Below are 17,543 nucleotides of genomic sequence, written 5' to 3' on the forward strand. Positions count from 1 at the left end.
AAGATATGAGTTCACAGATGAAAGTTTTAGAGTTCAGATCCAACAGGTTGCAATAAGTGTCAACCACTCACTTTTATTGACTTTTTTCCCCTGAATTATCTGAATTCAAAATCTAAAATGGTAAAATGACCAGCCGCATCTACAAAATTTTGTTTTGTTTTTTTTTAACTGAAAACGTACATATATAAGCCGTACCGGGCTGGATTTATTAAGGACGCAGCCCTCAGACTCCAACGCCGAACCATGGATTCGTTCATGCCGAGCGGCTCTATTTCCCTCCTGTACTACCAGATCGATAATCCTCAACTTAAAAGCTGCATCATATGAACTTCTTCGTGTGGTTTCCATGATGAGGAGGTATGAGATTGAAGAAATATCTCCGTCGTGCCCGCTACTGGAATGTGCTTGTTCTAAATTAAAATCAGCACTTTCTTCTTTGATTTCCAATTTTGACTTCCAGTGATTCACTTCCTGCTAAAGAGCCCCCTGGTGGTAGAAGAGAAAAGCCACAGCGGCTATAAACCGCATGGTTCAAAACATATATATATATATGTTTATAAAGCAAACATGAAATGAAATATCAAAGCTGTGGCAACATTGTACTTTAAGGAACAGTGCATTTCCTGAGTAAATCTGCACCATTATCCATGCTTCTTACCCTTGTCCACAATAATTCGTGGCATCTCCTTTTCAGCTGGAGAGGAACACTTGATCCGGTTCCCTTCTACCAAGCCATTCATCTCAGCCAGGTCCTCAAATGTGCAGTTAACGCCTGCTGAAAGTTCTGGGACGTTATGGGCTTCCAGCACCAACTGCAAAGGCAATGGAATGAGAAGATTGTTAGGAATGAATATATAAACTATTATTCTTATGCAAACAAATTTAATCTCCAGGTTGTTGGGATGTGGAGTAGAGATTCAGAAGATGATCCAGCATTTTGTTTACATCTTAAGAAGAAGAAACACAAGTATGAAGACATCAATATGTGCATTTTGAACAAAAAAATTTGTGGTTTTAGAGGAGTAAAACATAAAAAATCGACACTAAATAGTGGTTCTTAAATTCCATCTTTCACAATTAAAACACACCAGTTTCTTCCAGCCATGTTCGGAACTGAAGAAGAATTTTTGACTGCGAGGCAATTTAAGAAACTAGAGAAGACGTCCAGTTGCATTCTACTTAAGAGCCTAGGATAGTAATTGAGGATTGTCAACATTGTTCTATACTTTTGCCCTACAGAAATACAAATAAGAGGACAGTTGGACCAAACAGTTGGTTGGACCAACTGTTTGTTTGGAACCTGCATTCCTAAAAATAACAAAAAGGAGCTTCTTTACTTTTCTTTTAAAGCAAAGAAGATACAAGAAATCTTGTGACATTTATTTTGGTTTATTTCTATACTTGATGTGTAAGTTACTAACTTTTTGAGTAAAAAGGAGATACAATTAGTTAAGAAAAGACCTTCGTGCAGATGTTGGTAGCAGAAGTTGAATCATTGCAGGGTTAAAGAATAAGAAAGCAGAATGAATTCAGATGACATAGTGCTTAGACAAGAGGAGAAACAATCTACTAGGATCACTGAGGAAACCAAATGAAGCAGTGAACCATTAGGCAGAGGCTTGCAAGCACACAGGCTAGCGGACTGTCGCAGAACAGAGCATTCTCCAGGATATAAAATATGCTAATTCGTCACCATCATATGAAAATGCTGTATAAGCTCCACAGGCACCTCAGGAAGAATGGCCTCATGTGAAGTAGGAAGGGAGGGAGGAACAAAGTGTCCTTGCACAAAAAAGAGGAAGATGTTGAGGAAGGTGGAGCAGGGTCAAGACCACAATATACATATTGATGAAAAACCCAGTCTGTAAAGAGGGCTATGGTTTAAACACTGATTTCAGGTGTAACCGGTAGTATACTTGTGATGCAACACTAAAAGCTGCATCAGCAGCAGAGAAGGGCTGACCTGCACTGTTTTTATATCGCTATTTAATGAAAAGAAAGCAGCAGCTGCATAGCCATCTGCACTAAATCCCACATAAAACGGACAGTGAATTTCTAGCCCTGTCTCTTCTAAATACTCCATCCATCACCTTCCTGATAACTTGCTTTTATTTGCTTTTCTTTTAAAGTAGTAAACAGCAAGACTCATGGTTTAGTTTAGTGCATTCAGAGAAAAATAAAGAGAAAAAAGATAAGCCTTGCCACTCAGGGAATATTTTAGAAAAAACATCCACTAAGCATGCATTTACACACATAGCCTTCTGGGTTGGTAAAAGCCATTTTGTTTCTGTAAGGGTAAGCAAGGATGTTAAGTCAGAAAGTCATAAATTTGCCTACATAATTTGCCTTGAAATAATGAATAAACTGCTAGTAATTATGATTCTGAAATGTATTCAGATGACCTTAGATCAACAGACATAGAGGCCTTGGTGGTTTTGTAAAGAACACATCTTCAATAAGCGAAACCAAAGTGAGAATTATTTCCAAGAAGAAAATCCTATGAGACAGACTATAGGAAGGACATGTCCTTGCTTTTAATCAGAGATTCCTCTGCCGTATCTTTCCAAACACATTAAATAACCCAAAGGTCAAGTTGTGGCCACTGCCTGTTTGGCTGAAACCTCTGCAGAGCATTCAGCGGAATGGTAAATGTGTGCAGAAAGGTTAAGCACCCAGCAGCATTGCACAGGCACCCATGAATATTATTAGACTGATGCAGAGGTATGTTTCTGACAATCAGCAGCTCACGTTTGACCTTCTGAGGAACGCAGAGGAAAACGCAGAGGAAAACAGTCCTTCTGGTCTGGGAGAACTTGATCGGGGAGATTCAAAGTCAGTTCTAAAAGACCACGTGAAATTAATGTAACAAGATCAATATTTATAACATTTAGTAGCAACTAAAAATGCTTCTTAAAAATAGAAAAACTGCAATATAGTGGAGAAATAAAGTAGACTGCTCTGTAATGTAACTAAAAATATCTCAACAATCACTGTGGTGAAAATGACAAAAAGCTTAGAATACACTGATGCATATTAAATAGTTGAAAATACATAAATTAAGCCACTCAACCTTTTACATTTTGACACATTAGAACCATAATCTCCCTTTAATGGGATTTTACAATATGGTCCAACCCAAAGTGTCAAACTGTTAAAACAGAAATAAAATAATGTAAAAAACAGTAGAACAAAGTAAAGTTCAACTTTGTGTAATTTAACTGAACTTTTTTTACAAATAGCTTTTTCCTACAGATAAAATTCTAAAAAGTTTTGTGAGCATTTGTAATTTGTAATTAAGTTCTCCTTGGCCAATACAAGCCACCAGATTAGGAAAACGTTTACACATGTGCAATTTAAGATCGCCTTATGTGAAAGGTTCAGACTGTTAGGGATTAAACAATTTAACTGCATCAACTATTTAGAATTTGGAGATAGATACTCCATTTATGGTCTTCTGCAAAAGTTGTCTACTGTATTTTCTTCAGAAAAATGGCTGCTGTTCTACAATCCTGGTTAGGTACACATATCAATGTACCTGAACAGGTAAAAACTTGGCCTGCTAACTTGCATTTCAGAGTTATGCCTCCAGCAGCTAAATGTGCTTAATTTAGCGGCCAGAACATGTGAAAACATAGCTGTGCTAAACTGCACGCTGGTAACAATTGCAGCTATTTGCTTGAAGAGTATTTCAGGAGCTGGAACTGAAAATTGTGAGGTCAGGATTTAAAGGATTGGTGTTGACAGACAGTAAAATGATACAAAGCAGTATCGGAAAGTTAACACCATGTAGTCAATAGTACTTAAAGCCCAATTACACTGTAGTACAAATTATGTTTGAGAGGGTGATATTGTGAATCTGCCAGACAGGGTTTTCTCACTTGCAACATATTCAGCCATCATCACAATTTACTGCAAGGTGGTGCTGTTAAAGAAAATGCTTGAATGCTTGCTAGGAGTGTTTTCCTGCTGAATAAACAGATATATTCAATTGCTGCTAATAAAACACCAGAAGAAGTGCCTATATTTTTGTACAAACTCAAGCATTTGCTCTTTAAACTGAAAAGTGCTTAAAGATTCAGCTTTCCTGTGAATCAGTAACATTTAGTTGCACACCCACAGTTACTAATACCTTGTTTATATTTCTGTGACATGGAATTAAATAACTTCTAGCTTAGATATTCTAGTACAGGAAAATTGGACTATATTCTACATTTACTTTGTGTATTTTAGTACTACATCAGAAAAAATAGGTTTTATATGCCCCACTAGGCTATTTTTGGATTAATATCCAGTGATTTGTGGTGCTGTTTAATGTTAATCTTGTTGGAGACACATTAATATGCCAATCCTTTATATGTTTCTCTTCTTCAAAAAACTGAACAATGTTCACAATGACCCATTTAACTTCAATTTGTTGCCTTTGTCCTTAAACAAGGACCAAAACCTTAAACAAGGATCTTTAAAATTGAGCAACCTCACTGCCATTATTCTGAGCACACCCCTTCAATTACCAATTCAGTAACACAGAATCGGCAGCATGTGCATCATCAGAGCACAAATATTCTTGATTAAAAATTGATGACATGGTAAAAACTTGTCAAGAGTTTCTATTTCAGAAGAAGTAAAGCATGTGTTCATTTTCATCTACTCACCGTGACACTAAACTGGGACACTGATATGTTGTTCGGGTGGACACTTAGACGCACACACTGCTTGATGTCTGAAGCAAAGCGCCGGGGTTCTGATGAGCGCTCACATTTCTCCTTTCTGGCACACCTGAAAGGAAAGGGGGAAAAAACAGGAGGGGTTGTTATTCTGGGATGAAAAATGGACACGCATCCGAATGCACATAGTAACCTGATCAAGGCTTAGTCTTTTCTACCTGTTGGCATCTGGTGAAAAAAAGGAATGTCCCAAACCCTCTCAGACAGGGTCTATTGGAAACATTTATCATATTTCCTCTCTGGAAACGTACCAACTACTGTGGGTGGGAGCAGTTGTATTTAAAACAAAGGTTGCTCTATATGTGGAAGCAGAGCCAGCCCAGTGGGAAAGAGGTTTCCCGTGCTTTTGTGTAGCAACCTTAATAACTGGCATTCATGGGCAATGCCAAATGCAGGTGGAAAGGTGGATGCTAATGGGGGTAAGTAGGATAGATTACCCCAGTTCTTAATACCAAACCAGGTGGCCTGATCCAGTTTGTTACAGTGGTTTGAGGAAAAGGAGGGACAGAAGTTTTGTGCTTAAGGTGGAATTTACCGACTCTTGTTCTTAATTACAATCCCTTGTTAGACTGAAAGGGCATTCCCCATTTAGACTGGAAGAAAACTGCCATTCATTCTAACCACAAACTTACTGTTGCTAGGTTTTACATAAAAAACATATTTTTTTTGTTTTTGCTATATGTATGCATTACAAGAGAGCATCAAGCTACACATTTTTAAACATGCATTCCTTTTTGTAAATTTGTTTTTGTTTAATCCTATTCGGATTTAATAAAAAATCTTACTGTGAAATTAAGAACCTGGAAAATCTAGGGAGGTCTAAAAAACTCAGAGGAAAAAATGATTGGCTGTAAGAGGTAACTATCAATGTAGTTGAAATCTGCCACAAGGAAACTTTCAGACTTTAAGGAGGGAGGATTTTGACCTGACAAGAGTATTGTAAAGAAGTTAAACAGCCTAACATGACACAAAGAAGACAAAAAAAAGTCAGTTAGAGAGTGGGAGAGGAGGAAGAGGAAAGAATGCAGGGAAGTGAAAGAGAACAAAAAAGAGTTTAGATTTAAAGGAATACAGCCATTGTTGGCTGTCTGTGAAGCTTTTCCTGCTAAGCTGGTTTCAGTAGGGGTTTAATCGCTTCAGGTTTCTTTGTGCTCCCATCACTGGTGTCTGTGCCTTTCCTTTGTACCGATTTAATAGGAACACATCATCTGAACAGCCTCAGGCAAACAAGCCAAATATAAAAATCCACAAATGCAGACATTCAACAGTCACGAAAGAAAGAGATTAATTTCTTTAATATCATTGTGTGTGTTGTTTACACAGAGCTGCATTATAATTTTGCAATATAATTCTGAATGATCAAGAGTGTTTTGATAAAAAGTACATTTCGAAAATAGTCATATTGCAAAACGGTGTACATGCACATGTATGACATAATTTTGTGTGAACTCGCAAAGTTTCTCAGGAAGTTAATCATATGACCCACCAAGTCTTAATCACAAGTACAATTTTACAATTTATCTTCCTAACTGCAACACAGTTTTGCACAATAATTATGCAATGCAGCATATATAGTCCTGGAAAACATTAAGGTGATAACATGTAATAGGCAATGTTATGTCATAAATAAAAGCTAAGATAAAAGGCACTGTTAAAACTAAATTAGAATTAAGGCCACAGTATGAATAAAATATGCAGTTACTTTTAAAAACATGTACAGATGCACTTAAAGAACAAAAAGCTTCATTACTTTAATAGCATCCATCCACATCTGTGTTTATTTTATTTTTTGAAAGGCTTTTCTCAATCACTAGCTGCTTCTAAGTTCCAGGTTTTTATTTCCATGCGGTTTGGTTCTTAACATCAAAACAGAAAAAAGTGAATTTAAATGTTGATGCCTTTCCAGTTTTAGTTTTGCATACGAGTACAAACCTGAAAGAAATATCAGATGGCATTCTGAATCACAATACATGTGCTCAGGACTGATAAATGAGCTATGGGGTTTGCAGAAGGATATACAAGTCAGGTTTATGACACCAACTGTTAGAGTCTACAGACTATAAAACAACAGGAACAGATGATGATCCAGAAAAAACACCAAAGTTGAATGAGGTAACGTTTTGGGGTCAATCTCCATTTGAGGGAAAATAACGCTAGCCAAGGTTTTAACTTAATAGAGTTAAATGTTTCTTTCACTAAAACAAAAAGACATAATGAGGCAATCAGAAGGAAAGACAACAAGGGAAAGTTAATCATCACATTGTCTCTTTCCCTTAAAACTGTTGTTTCGTTGTGCAAACATAAAGTATTAAATTTTTCACTTTTGCTCAAAGCAATCTAGTCTTAAAGTACAGTAGATAAAAATCTAACATCCCTAATTCACCTGACTGTGTTTTTCACTCCTGTCACCCCTTGCCACAAATAATTTTATGAACATGTAAATGGTCTTATTTTGTCTGTGCCAACACTCATGTGCTTGTATGGTGTGAATAGTGCAAGCAGCCTTGTGCCCTATTCAATATGTTAACTATAAAGCCTACCTTTAGCTTTAGCAGAGAGCAAGTAAAACCTAGCTGAACACCAGGGCTTATAATACACAGAGGAAAACCCCAAATAGTATCCACCAAAAAATGGAAAATAAGATGTGTTGTCTCATTTTAAGGAAATTACTGTACCGGCATAATGTGATGACAAGTGCTTAATCAAGAATGTTCCCAAGTATCCTGTGTTGTTGTACAAAGTTAAGCACACACAGTAGCTATACATACAGTTAAATTTTGATGTGAATAGCACACAGTTTAATAGATTTAGGAGGCGGCTATGACCAAGGCAAAACACTGGATAACAATTTTCAATTACTATCTACAAAGACGGTGCAAAAAAGACTTCATTTATAACAATTTGCAACACAGCCCTCTGTAAACACTGTTAAATAAACTGTTTAGAAAACCAAATCAAAGCAATTTAGATTTTAAATAATAGCCACAAAAAGCACTGATACTGGGCATCGTTTTGTCCACCATCTCTTTATTTGGTTCCTAATAAATGTACATGGTTCCTAATTTGGTTCCGCTGTTATGCTGAGCTGTTTGGCTGGGCATGACACATTGTGAGGAGGCAAGCTGAATTGATTAGATCAACTCTGAATAAAAACTCGTCAGCCCTTGATAAGGTGACACAATTAGAGAAACTGAAAAAAGGGCAAGGAAAAATATGTATATTTATATATAATGGTGTTTTGATGCACAACAAAACTCCTCAAAAACTAATTGAGTATCCATGAGGCAGAGTTTGCACATCTCAGGAGGGGTGGAGGAAAAGATTATACTAAAGAGAGAGCAGCAGTATCTGGCCATGCGAGGCTCCAGGTGTAATGCATACCTAATGAAAGGCTTGGAGAAGGTCAAACAGGCTGTGAAATGAAAGCTATTAAATTCCCACAAAGCTGTGGTCCAGCCATCCTCAGCTCCATCAAATACCTGTGTCAGGAAAATGTGCACAAATGCATGAAATCATACACACATCCATGAACCTTAAAACAGTCCATGTTGGAAGGAGGTCTGTCTGGAAGTAAAACTTTTTTTTTTAAACAATTCTGGTCAAATATAGGAAAAAAAAGAAAAAAAACAACAACCATATGAAAATATTATTTTAGATTATAAATGGGTTTTGGATCTTTACAGTATTCGGGATAAATCAATGCACAATAAATAGGTACCCAGTAGCTCAGCTGAAACCCAATTATCATACTACCCATGCATCATCACACACTGCACAGAATCCTAGATATACTCATAGCCTGTGGCGTAATAGGTTACTTTTGAAGGAGTTGTGTCATATACATTTAATCTTCCAACACACTGCATGGCTGCATTTTCTCCTGTATGTGTGACTTTGTGCACATGAATGTGTGAAACCTATATAAAAGTACACTTTCTCCTGTCATTAAACACGAAATGCTATGCAAAATTCTAAAAACTAAACTAAACGAACTAAAAAAACGTCCAGCCATTTTTGAGGCAATATGTGTATGTTTTGTTGATATCTGGAAAATCCTTCACCAACCCAAGTAGAGCTGCACTCTCTTCATTATTAGCAGAGGAGCACATTTGGTCAGCTAGTTTTTCTGTTGTAAACACTGTAAAATGGCTACTGTTGTTCGCTCTAATGAGCATGTATCCATTCAAATTCTACCCATCACAATGAAAAAAACTGCATGGCTTTGTTTTATTTTTAAACAGGGATCCTATTATCACAATAGAAAAGGTTTATGGAAATGGCAAAGTTTCCTTAAGTTCACCTAAATAAATAAATAAATAAATAAATAAATAAATAAATAAATAAATAAATAAATAAATAAATAAAAAAAATGTATGCCTGCTTTAGAGTAAAAAATTAGAGTAAAGTTCTGAGGCACTCCAGGCTGGGATATGAATGGTGGAACGTTTCAAACTACTGGTGGGTCTGTTTGCAATGTCCAGTCCACATTGCTGAAGGAAATTGTAGTTTACGCAAGTGGCTTCTCTCTTTTGAAACTCTTAAAAACTATTGACTGTACGGTAGGATTTACCAAACAACCTCAACTGAAGGACAGTTCTGTAATTGCTACTTGTTGTAATTCAACTTGAAATATCTCATTCAGAAGCTTCTTCTTTCATCCTCAATGGTTGTGCAGTAACCTTTGCTCTTTCTTTGTCTAACTCAGGGCCAAAACAGACAGAATTGACCAGGTGAAATCTCATATTTTGCATGAAATGTAATGAACAGTGTTTTGTATAGCCCATAGATGTATCCCAACTAGTTCAGTGAAGCTCATAGGTCCCTTTAAGTGTGGTTGTCCATACGGCATCCTGAAATTTGCATGTAGGAAATGGTGGAAGAGTCATTATCCAGCCCACTGGCCATGACCCTGTTACTCCAGTTTTTGTGGACACACGCTAAGGCTCGCAAATCAACCCACTCATGACATAAAACTTCTCTCGTAGCAGCACGCGAAAGGGCACAGAAATTACAGAGTGGCAGCTTCTAGGCGTAGAAATCTCCAATCCTGCTCATGAAAGAACCCCTTCTGAGCAAAAAATTATACTGCTAAAGTTCTTTTCAAGGTTAGCAATTTGTTATAAAACTCTCTTTCAAAGTGCCTGCATCAAATTTAGGCTGGTTTATTTTGAAAGGCTCACATTACCACAAATATTCTTGAGAGTTCACAGCACAAAAAAAATCCAATTCATGTTCAATTAAATCAGTTAAATTATGACAATTGCAAAGTCAATTTCAGGTTTAATTACAAACAGTCCAATATAATTCCACTACAGAACAGTAAACTTAACATAAGCTCACTCGGTAAAAACTTTTAATTTTAGGACGCAGGCTACATCAAGTTATTGACGTTACTTGTATTTTGTTTGTAGGATCGTCCAACAGTAGACCTCCAAAATGAGACTATAAAAGATTTTCTCATACAGTCTATTGCCATAATGGTAAGAACCTGGAAGTCATTGAAAAGCTTAAAGCGTTTAGCTTTCATTTTATATAGCAACAGCCTGGTACACCAATACTGCTGGCCATAAGACGGTAACCTCAGTAACAATGTTATCTGACAAGGCCACTTAAAGATCAATTAAGATTAACATTGGATTATGTATTTTGCTGAATATTATGTGTCCATAGAAGATGCAATGTAATACATGCAAAATGACTTGCCCAATATTCAGAAACATTTTCAATCATTGACAAGTTGAGCAACAGATATTTACCTCTTTATCTATAGCTGGAGATTCATTTATGATTCCAGCCAGATGATTTCTAATCTTCCTTTCTATTGTGGTATGAATTTTTATAACCCTTTTAGCCTGACATTCAGTGGCCTCATCATTTGGAATACATAACCGTATATCTTCACTCGCTTTGACTGTCACCACATCTCTCCTTCATCGTCCCTGTCTCATGTCAGCCCAGTTCATGCTCTACTGGGCAAAAGCAAGGCAACTAAAACCACTCAGAGTGAGTGAGTGTGTGTATGTCCATTTTCCAGTGCTTGTGCATTTTTGTGTGTGCTAGAGTGACAATAGGTGACAGTGAGAAATGGTCCTGACTTCAGAGTGGACGTGCAGCTGTTGTGTGTGTGCTGCTGTTAGCTGGGTTGGCATTGTGTATGTGGGAGAATGATTCAGTGTGTGTTCTCACACAACGATGGTGGCAGTTCAGAGAGGATGCACAGCACTCTGTTCCATCCTGATGCCCCTGTCACTTCTTGGCCTTGTTCCCTTCTCTCAACCTTTCTTGGGACCCACCAGGAGATGCAAGATGAAGGTAGGGGGAGAAACTAGTCTCTCATACACAAGGGGCATCTACCCTCCCTTGGGCACGGATATCAACTCAGTGCCGTGGGATCGTAGAATCTCAGCATCAAAGCCACAAGTTTGAGAAAGTTTAACTTTTTATGTGGCCAAAACATTGACAAGAAGATTTAGGAATAATTTCTGTGCTTTCAAAGTATTTTGTTCAGATAAACCTTGTTGTCAAAGTTACATGCATAAAATAGGAGGGGAACAGTAACACTATTAATTGCATAATGAGATTGTCTGCCATATAATCTTACTCCACAACATTTATTGTTAAAATGAAGCATTATCCAGTTTCTTTTGACTGTGTTTAATAAAGCAAGTGAATGCTTTTATAATGAGCACAGCAGCAAATTAATACTTTACGATTTCCACTCTGCTGCACTTATGGTAAGACTGGACTATAGGTTTAGAAGTTACTATATGATTGTTTTTAATAAGCCTGGATTTTATCTCCATCTATATTTCAAAACAGATCACTTACACTGATCAAACCTAAACTGGGTTCTTCCGGATTTAAAAGAGGTTCTTTAAAATACATTTTGTGAATGATAAAGCATTTATACTATTTGGGAAAATAGTTAATATGTTGGATACTTTTCGACATTAAGATTACCAAAGAAGAAGGCAATAACAAATATATTAGAACAGCAAGAAATTAGACAATCATGACATCACAGAATCAGAATGAATTAGCATTATTGCTCTAAAGATTCCCATAAAATTTTCATTTCAAAGTTTAATACTTTATCATACCCTATTTTCTATATTTTTGTCATCTATTCTTACCACATTATGACCATTTGTGTAAATAACATTGACCTGGTTGGGTTTTTATTATTTGTTTTATTTCCACAAATCATGAAACAACAACTGGCTCCACAGTTGAGTAGCTGATACTACTGTTGCCTTAAAGCAGGACCAGGATTTGAATCTCTACCTTTGGTGTTTCTGAATGAAGTCTGGAGGCTCTGTTCTCCCCATATATGTACTGGTCCATAGAAACCATGGTAATTTTTTTTCATCTGTATGTCTAACACTTGCAGAAACTGGTGTGTAATATCATAAAACTTAACATGCCTGCTCCAGTTCTTGATTAGGACCATTTAAGTGATTATTTAGGGTCATAAAAATCAAACTAACAAGCGCATTTTTCATGTAAATAAACTCAAAAATTAGGCTGGTGTTAGATGTAAATCTTCCTATTTTTAATTTTTGGGTGAACATTATCTAACCCTGGCAGTAGCGTATGTACTGTAAGTGCACTTGAAACTGTCTCCAGGGGAGCCAAGTGGTCACCTTAACCGGATCCAAGAAGCTGGTAGCAGTTAATTATGGCAATTCAGTTTAACTAGCATTAGTTTGGCATGCCACAATAATGAGCATAGTGAAGAAATGGATAGCTATGATGACAGTGACAGCTCTTGGTGAAGCAGAATTAATGAAAGCAATAGAGGATTTGAGGAGAGATAGAGCAATGGATGTGCCAATTAGCCTTTCCTTCTAAAAGGTTATTTGACAGAACCTTAGATGTCTCTGAAACACAAAAGTTTGAGCAGAAAAATCCCCTCCAGACTAGAAATATGTATCAGGTTTTTCAGGTATCTTCTTGTGACTTCCTGAAGTTTTCGCATTTCTTAACAAGCATGTAGATGACTAATGAGTATTTATAAAGGGGTAATTGTGTGATTATAAAACCAGAAAGGATGCAAAGTTTACAAAAAGCATTTTTACCCATATCTTTTCATGTTATTTGAAATACCACCACATAAGTTTGAACTAAAATTAAAATCCACAGACCTTCTGGGATGTAATAAACATTGAGGGCAACTGATTTGTACCTACTGAACTACTGATTGCATTAATGCACCCTGTCAAAAGAGAAAATGCATTTGTCCAAGTCTGGAGGCAGAGGTGACTACCATCTCTCCTCCTCTTGATGTAGGATCAATACTTATGAGTGTTTGAAGTCGACAAAACCTAAGTAGGAAGCAATGAGAATGCTTAAGGAGAAAATGATTTCTGAATCCAAAACTCACTGCCAATCACAAAAAGAAATCATTTCAAACGATGACTTCCAACAATAAAAGATTAAACAAATTAATGTGTAATTAACTTGAATTAAAACTTATTGTACGCTAAAGCCTGATGGTTAGATTTTGCTGATGACATAGGAACTAAAGTAATAGAGAAATAAAAAGGCAAGGAAAGCTATCACAGCCAACTGGAGATCAAGATATATGCAATCCAATTATTAATGTAAAGATATTGTAAAATTAGTGTCACTTTTTCCAAATAGACACTGATAAGACTGGGTATAATTTGCTATAATCTTAATATGCATGACAACTGTGATGACAATCATTTTGACAAAAATACCCCTCCAAATATGATCTCCAATCTGTCTAGCAGTCATGCACTACGGGCATCTTGACATGCTAGTTAACCACTTACAAACTGACAGCTGACAGAGCAACATTAGGGGAGGTAACATATCCCCAACATGGCTGGAGGAGCTCTGGTATATCGGTTCTCAATAGGAGAGCCGCTGCCTTACTTGGAGGGAATAAAGTGTGGATGGAAGTCGGTGAAAAACTAACACGCCATATCACCCTTGTGATGTAAACAAAAACAGTGAGACATGAATCCCCAGAGCTTTATTGAGTTGGGATGTGGAAATTACAAAAAAGAAAGAAATTTTTTTTTTAAGAAGCACAAATAAACTGCAATTTATTTACACTAGTTGGGTTAACAATGTGTACAATGAGGATTTGCAACTCCAGTCCTCCAGGGCTGATGTCCTGCAAATTACGAAGACGTTCCTGCTCTGAAACACCTGAATCAAAAGACTTAATCATCTCCTCAGCCTATTTTACAAAATCCTGTAAAATAGGCTCACAAAAGATTCTTTTGTGAATCAAAAGAATCACATTCTTTTGATTCACGTGTGTTGTATCAAAGGGTGCAGGGCACTGGCCTTCGAGGACAGGAATTATAGGGTCCTAATAAAACTATAATTCCATTATACAGTTTATGTTATATGTTATGTTATTCCATTATAGAGTTTATATGTTAATTATATAAAACTCTATAATTCTATTATAGAGTTTTATTATAATTTATTATGTTGGAGTCACAAACTCAATTTCATGCAGTTGAATATCCAGTTTTAAATAAAGTAAATATTTAATGTGAAAGCAGGTACCAAACGTCCCTTAGATGGGTATGAATTGATGTTAGGTTAGTACCAAATGACCTGCAATGGATGGTTTATCTTCCAATCACAACATTTGAAATGGCAAAGGGCAAAATGGCCATCACCCTTCTGACATTACAAATTAAATATCATTAAATTGTTTTCTTAATGTAAAAGCAAACAAATCTTTTTATACACCTAGTCTTCTACATGAGCCCTTTTCCCTCTACTTACTGACAGAATGTGACTTCCAATGTGAGTGGTAAAAGGTGAAAAGTAAAGCAATGTTGAAAACTAGGCAGTGATGTGGGTCAAAACCTTCCTTTCAAATGCTTAGCTAGCCAGGCATTAGCATAAGCATGCACATCAGCATAAGCAGACCAAGACAGTTTAGTTGATAGGTGAACCTCCAGTTTTACAAGATGGAGTAAGGTCTTCCTGGAAGACTGGAAATCTGGTGCAAATTTCACTAAAGGCTCAAACACACACAAATGATTTACAGTTGGTGGGATAGAAACAATCACATGTCTTTAAAAAAACCCACAAACTTGTTCAGAGTCAAACGTGTGACATTGATGACATTTTTAAAATAAATGATTGGTGTTTGTCAAGGACAGTATGAGTGCTATCAAAGAAGCAGGCACACACTCCTGCTGATTTTCTCTCCTGTAATATTGATTGCCTTCTTGCTCTTGCCCTGGTGTTCTCGCTAACAGCTCCTCTCACCGATCTATAGAGTAAATAAAGGCAATAGTGATGGAGGAAGAGGAAAGTGAGTGTGTGTGGATAAGAGAGGAAGATCGTAAAACGGAGAGAGCGAGAGGGAGCATGCAATTCTGTTTTTTTCCTCAGAGCCGTGAGGTGATTTCAAGGTTGATTGGAACAACAAACTATCTGGAGGAACACTTTTAAAGTGGAACGGCTTGCCGTCCTTCCCCACAACCATTTTCCCTCCAGCACAAAGTGTGTGTGTGGGTGGCAGACAGAGATTTCTTTGTGTTTTGGTCTTTCTTTCTATATATTCTGAAAGATTAATTGTTTATGCCTTTGCTTTTGATTCTAGCAAATATGTTTAACCTTGGACAAGACAAAGTATTTATTTTACAAATAAAAGTCAAGACAGTTTGAAAACATCAGAAGACTTCCATTATAATTCACAAAATTTAATTTGTTGTGTCTTTTGTCAAAAGCCCTGCAGACTGTGCCTGGAGGCTTAACGCATCAAGTTGCTGTCATTCATGTGAGGAGCTTGTTCAAATGTGTTTTAGTAAGTCTTTATATGAAGACTTAATAAGTTTAGCTCATATTTTTTTATGTCTGCCATAAAAATGCAACATTTTTTACATAAATGAAAAATTGGAAACTACAATCTGAGGACTCCTTCTAGGAGGATGCAGCAATATTTCTGGAGCTTTGGTGCGGTCAACACATATGAGCATGTTCATCCTGATCAATTTGTAAAAGCAACTAGGTTAAAACACCCAAGTATATTCCATAGGCACAATAAACGCACCTCTACTTTGAATCATTTTTGAGCTTAAATTGCAGAACTACCCATATGGCAAAAATAAAACCACTGTGTTCATTGATATTGACGCTTCAAGTGTGCACAAATGTTTCATTTTACAGAATTTTACAAAAATGATTGAGTAATAGAAAAATAGATCAATAGTTGATCCAGTAATATGCTGACAAAAGCAATTCCTTCTAAAAGTTTTTGTAACCAGGAAGTCTCTGGACAAATGAATTAGTGATTCATGAAGGAACATGTTTGTGTACTGTTGCCTGTAACCTCAATTTTGAGCTCCATGATCCATTCATCATCCATCATAGTTCATTTCTACCTCAGGGATCTCATATGTATTCATTTTCTGTTTTTTCTTGCTCGACTTTCTTCCATTTATTCTTTATCCTCGATGTGACCTGACACTTTTTTTTGCACTCGCTCACTCCCCAGCCTTGGAATATATGATCATCCTGAAACCATTTCTCTCCTTGTCTTTCTAAGAATTTATTACCATCTATTCTTGACTGCTTTGCTTTCCAGCTCTCTTTATTTGTTATCGTCTCATTCATCTTCTACTCTTCCCATCGTTATCTCTTCTTCCTTGTCCATGTTCCCTTATATCTAGGTTTCACTGTATTCCTCTCACTGCATTGCTTCCTTGCCCTCGTCACGTCTTCTCGGAGGTAGCAGGGATAAAGGTGCTAAATGTACTGGTCTCAATGTCCCTCTCACTCACACACATACACACCCGCGCACACCCGGAGCCACTTTACCCTTGAGCTAGCACCGACACAAGAAACCAATTTTCAATTTACAGTGTAGTGGGAAAAAGTCTCTGCCCCCACCAAGCACCATCTCCCTTTGCAATCTTGAGGGACAAGATGGGTTGTTTGTGGATTTGTGCCCATCTTGGCGTACGTGCTTATGCATTTTGAGGGAAATATGACAGAGACGTGCAATCTTAGAAGAAAGGCCAAAGGTAACAGGTTAGCAGGGTCAAGTGGGTAATCTAAAGGTTAATGGGATCATCTCTGTGATTGCCAACAGTTTCCAATATGAGCAAAATCTCTTACTTTCAAGGTTGGAGTGGTGCCAATTGGAACCCTTGGCAGTGCCCACCAGTGTCCACGCTCTCACCAGGCTCTTGTTTCAGGGCCGGTAAAGAATGCCAGTGGTTTAGTTGGGTAATGGATCTAAGGGGGTTTCTTGGCACAAAGCCCAATCCAGTAAGATAATCCAACAATTGGCCTGCACCGGCATAAGGTGCTCCTGAATCCTCTACGATTGGGAAGAATGGAGTGCTGGGCATGTGCTCAAACATCCCACAGGTAGAGGAGGATATAACCCAAGTACAAAATCCTTCAACATGTCATATTACAGGGCCGATAAAAGGAAAAACACAGATAACAAAAACTATTTACATCCAGCAGGAGTGAAGACATGCTGAGAGGTACTTACATGTTGTGCAAAACACACCAGCCACAGTGAGGATCACCCGATCCAAGACATTCACTGCAGGTGGAGTACTGTCCACAAGCTTCCACCGGCACTCTCGACAGCTGGGGGAAAAAAAGAAGAAAATTAAAACAGTGAACACACTCAAAGTAGCTCTAAGGAATTTTTTTGTTATGACTGGACAATATTAAAGAACATATTTAATACTGAAAAAACTTTGTGTTGCTCTGAAAATAAAGCTCTTACTTATTCTAAATGCAGCCACATAACCACAAGACTGGATCTCAGAAAACAAAATGCCTTTAAAGGCCATGTCT

The 17,543-nt window shown here is 37.2% G+C and overlaps 1 protein-coding gene across 1 annotated transcript in view; it reads right to left on the reverse strand.

Moving 5' to 3' along the window:
* Positions 1-17,543, reverse strand: part of plxna4 (plexin A4) — a 222,602-nt gene that overhangs the window by 64,612 nt on the left and 140,447 nt on the right. The window contains exons 5-7 of the mRNA XM_032590154.1: positions 17,230-17,330; positions 4,653-4,776; positions 659-812 (exon numbers count right to left, since the gene is read on the reverse strand). Coding sequence (XP_032446045.1) covers positions 659-812; positions 4,653-4,776; positions 17,230-17,330 — 379 coding nt within the window. The remainder of the gene's footprint in view (positions 1-658; positions 813-4,652; positions 4,777-17,229; positions 17,331-17,543) is intronic.

This window comes from Xiphophorus hellerii, chromosome 17 (genome assembly GCF_003331165.1).
Source record: "Xiphophorus hellerii strain 12219 chromosome 17, Xiphophorus_hellerii-4.1, whole genome shotgun sequence".
Classification (NCBI taxonomy): domain Eukaryota; kingdom Metazoa; phylum Chordata; class Actinopteri; order Cyprinodontiformes; family Poeciliidae; genus Xiphophorus; species Xiphophorus hellerii.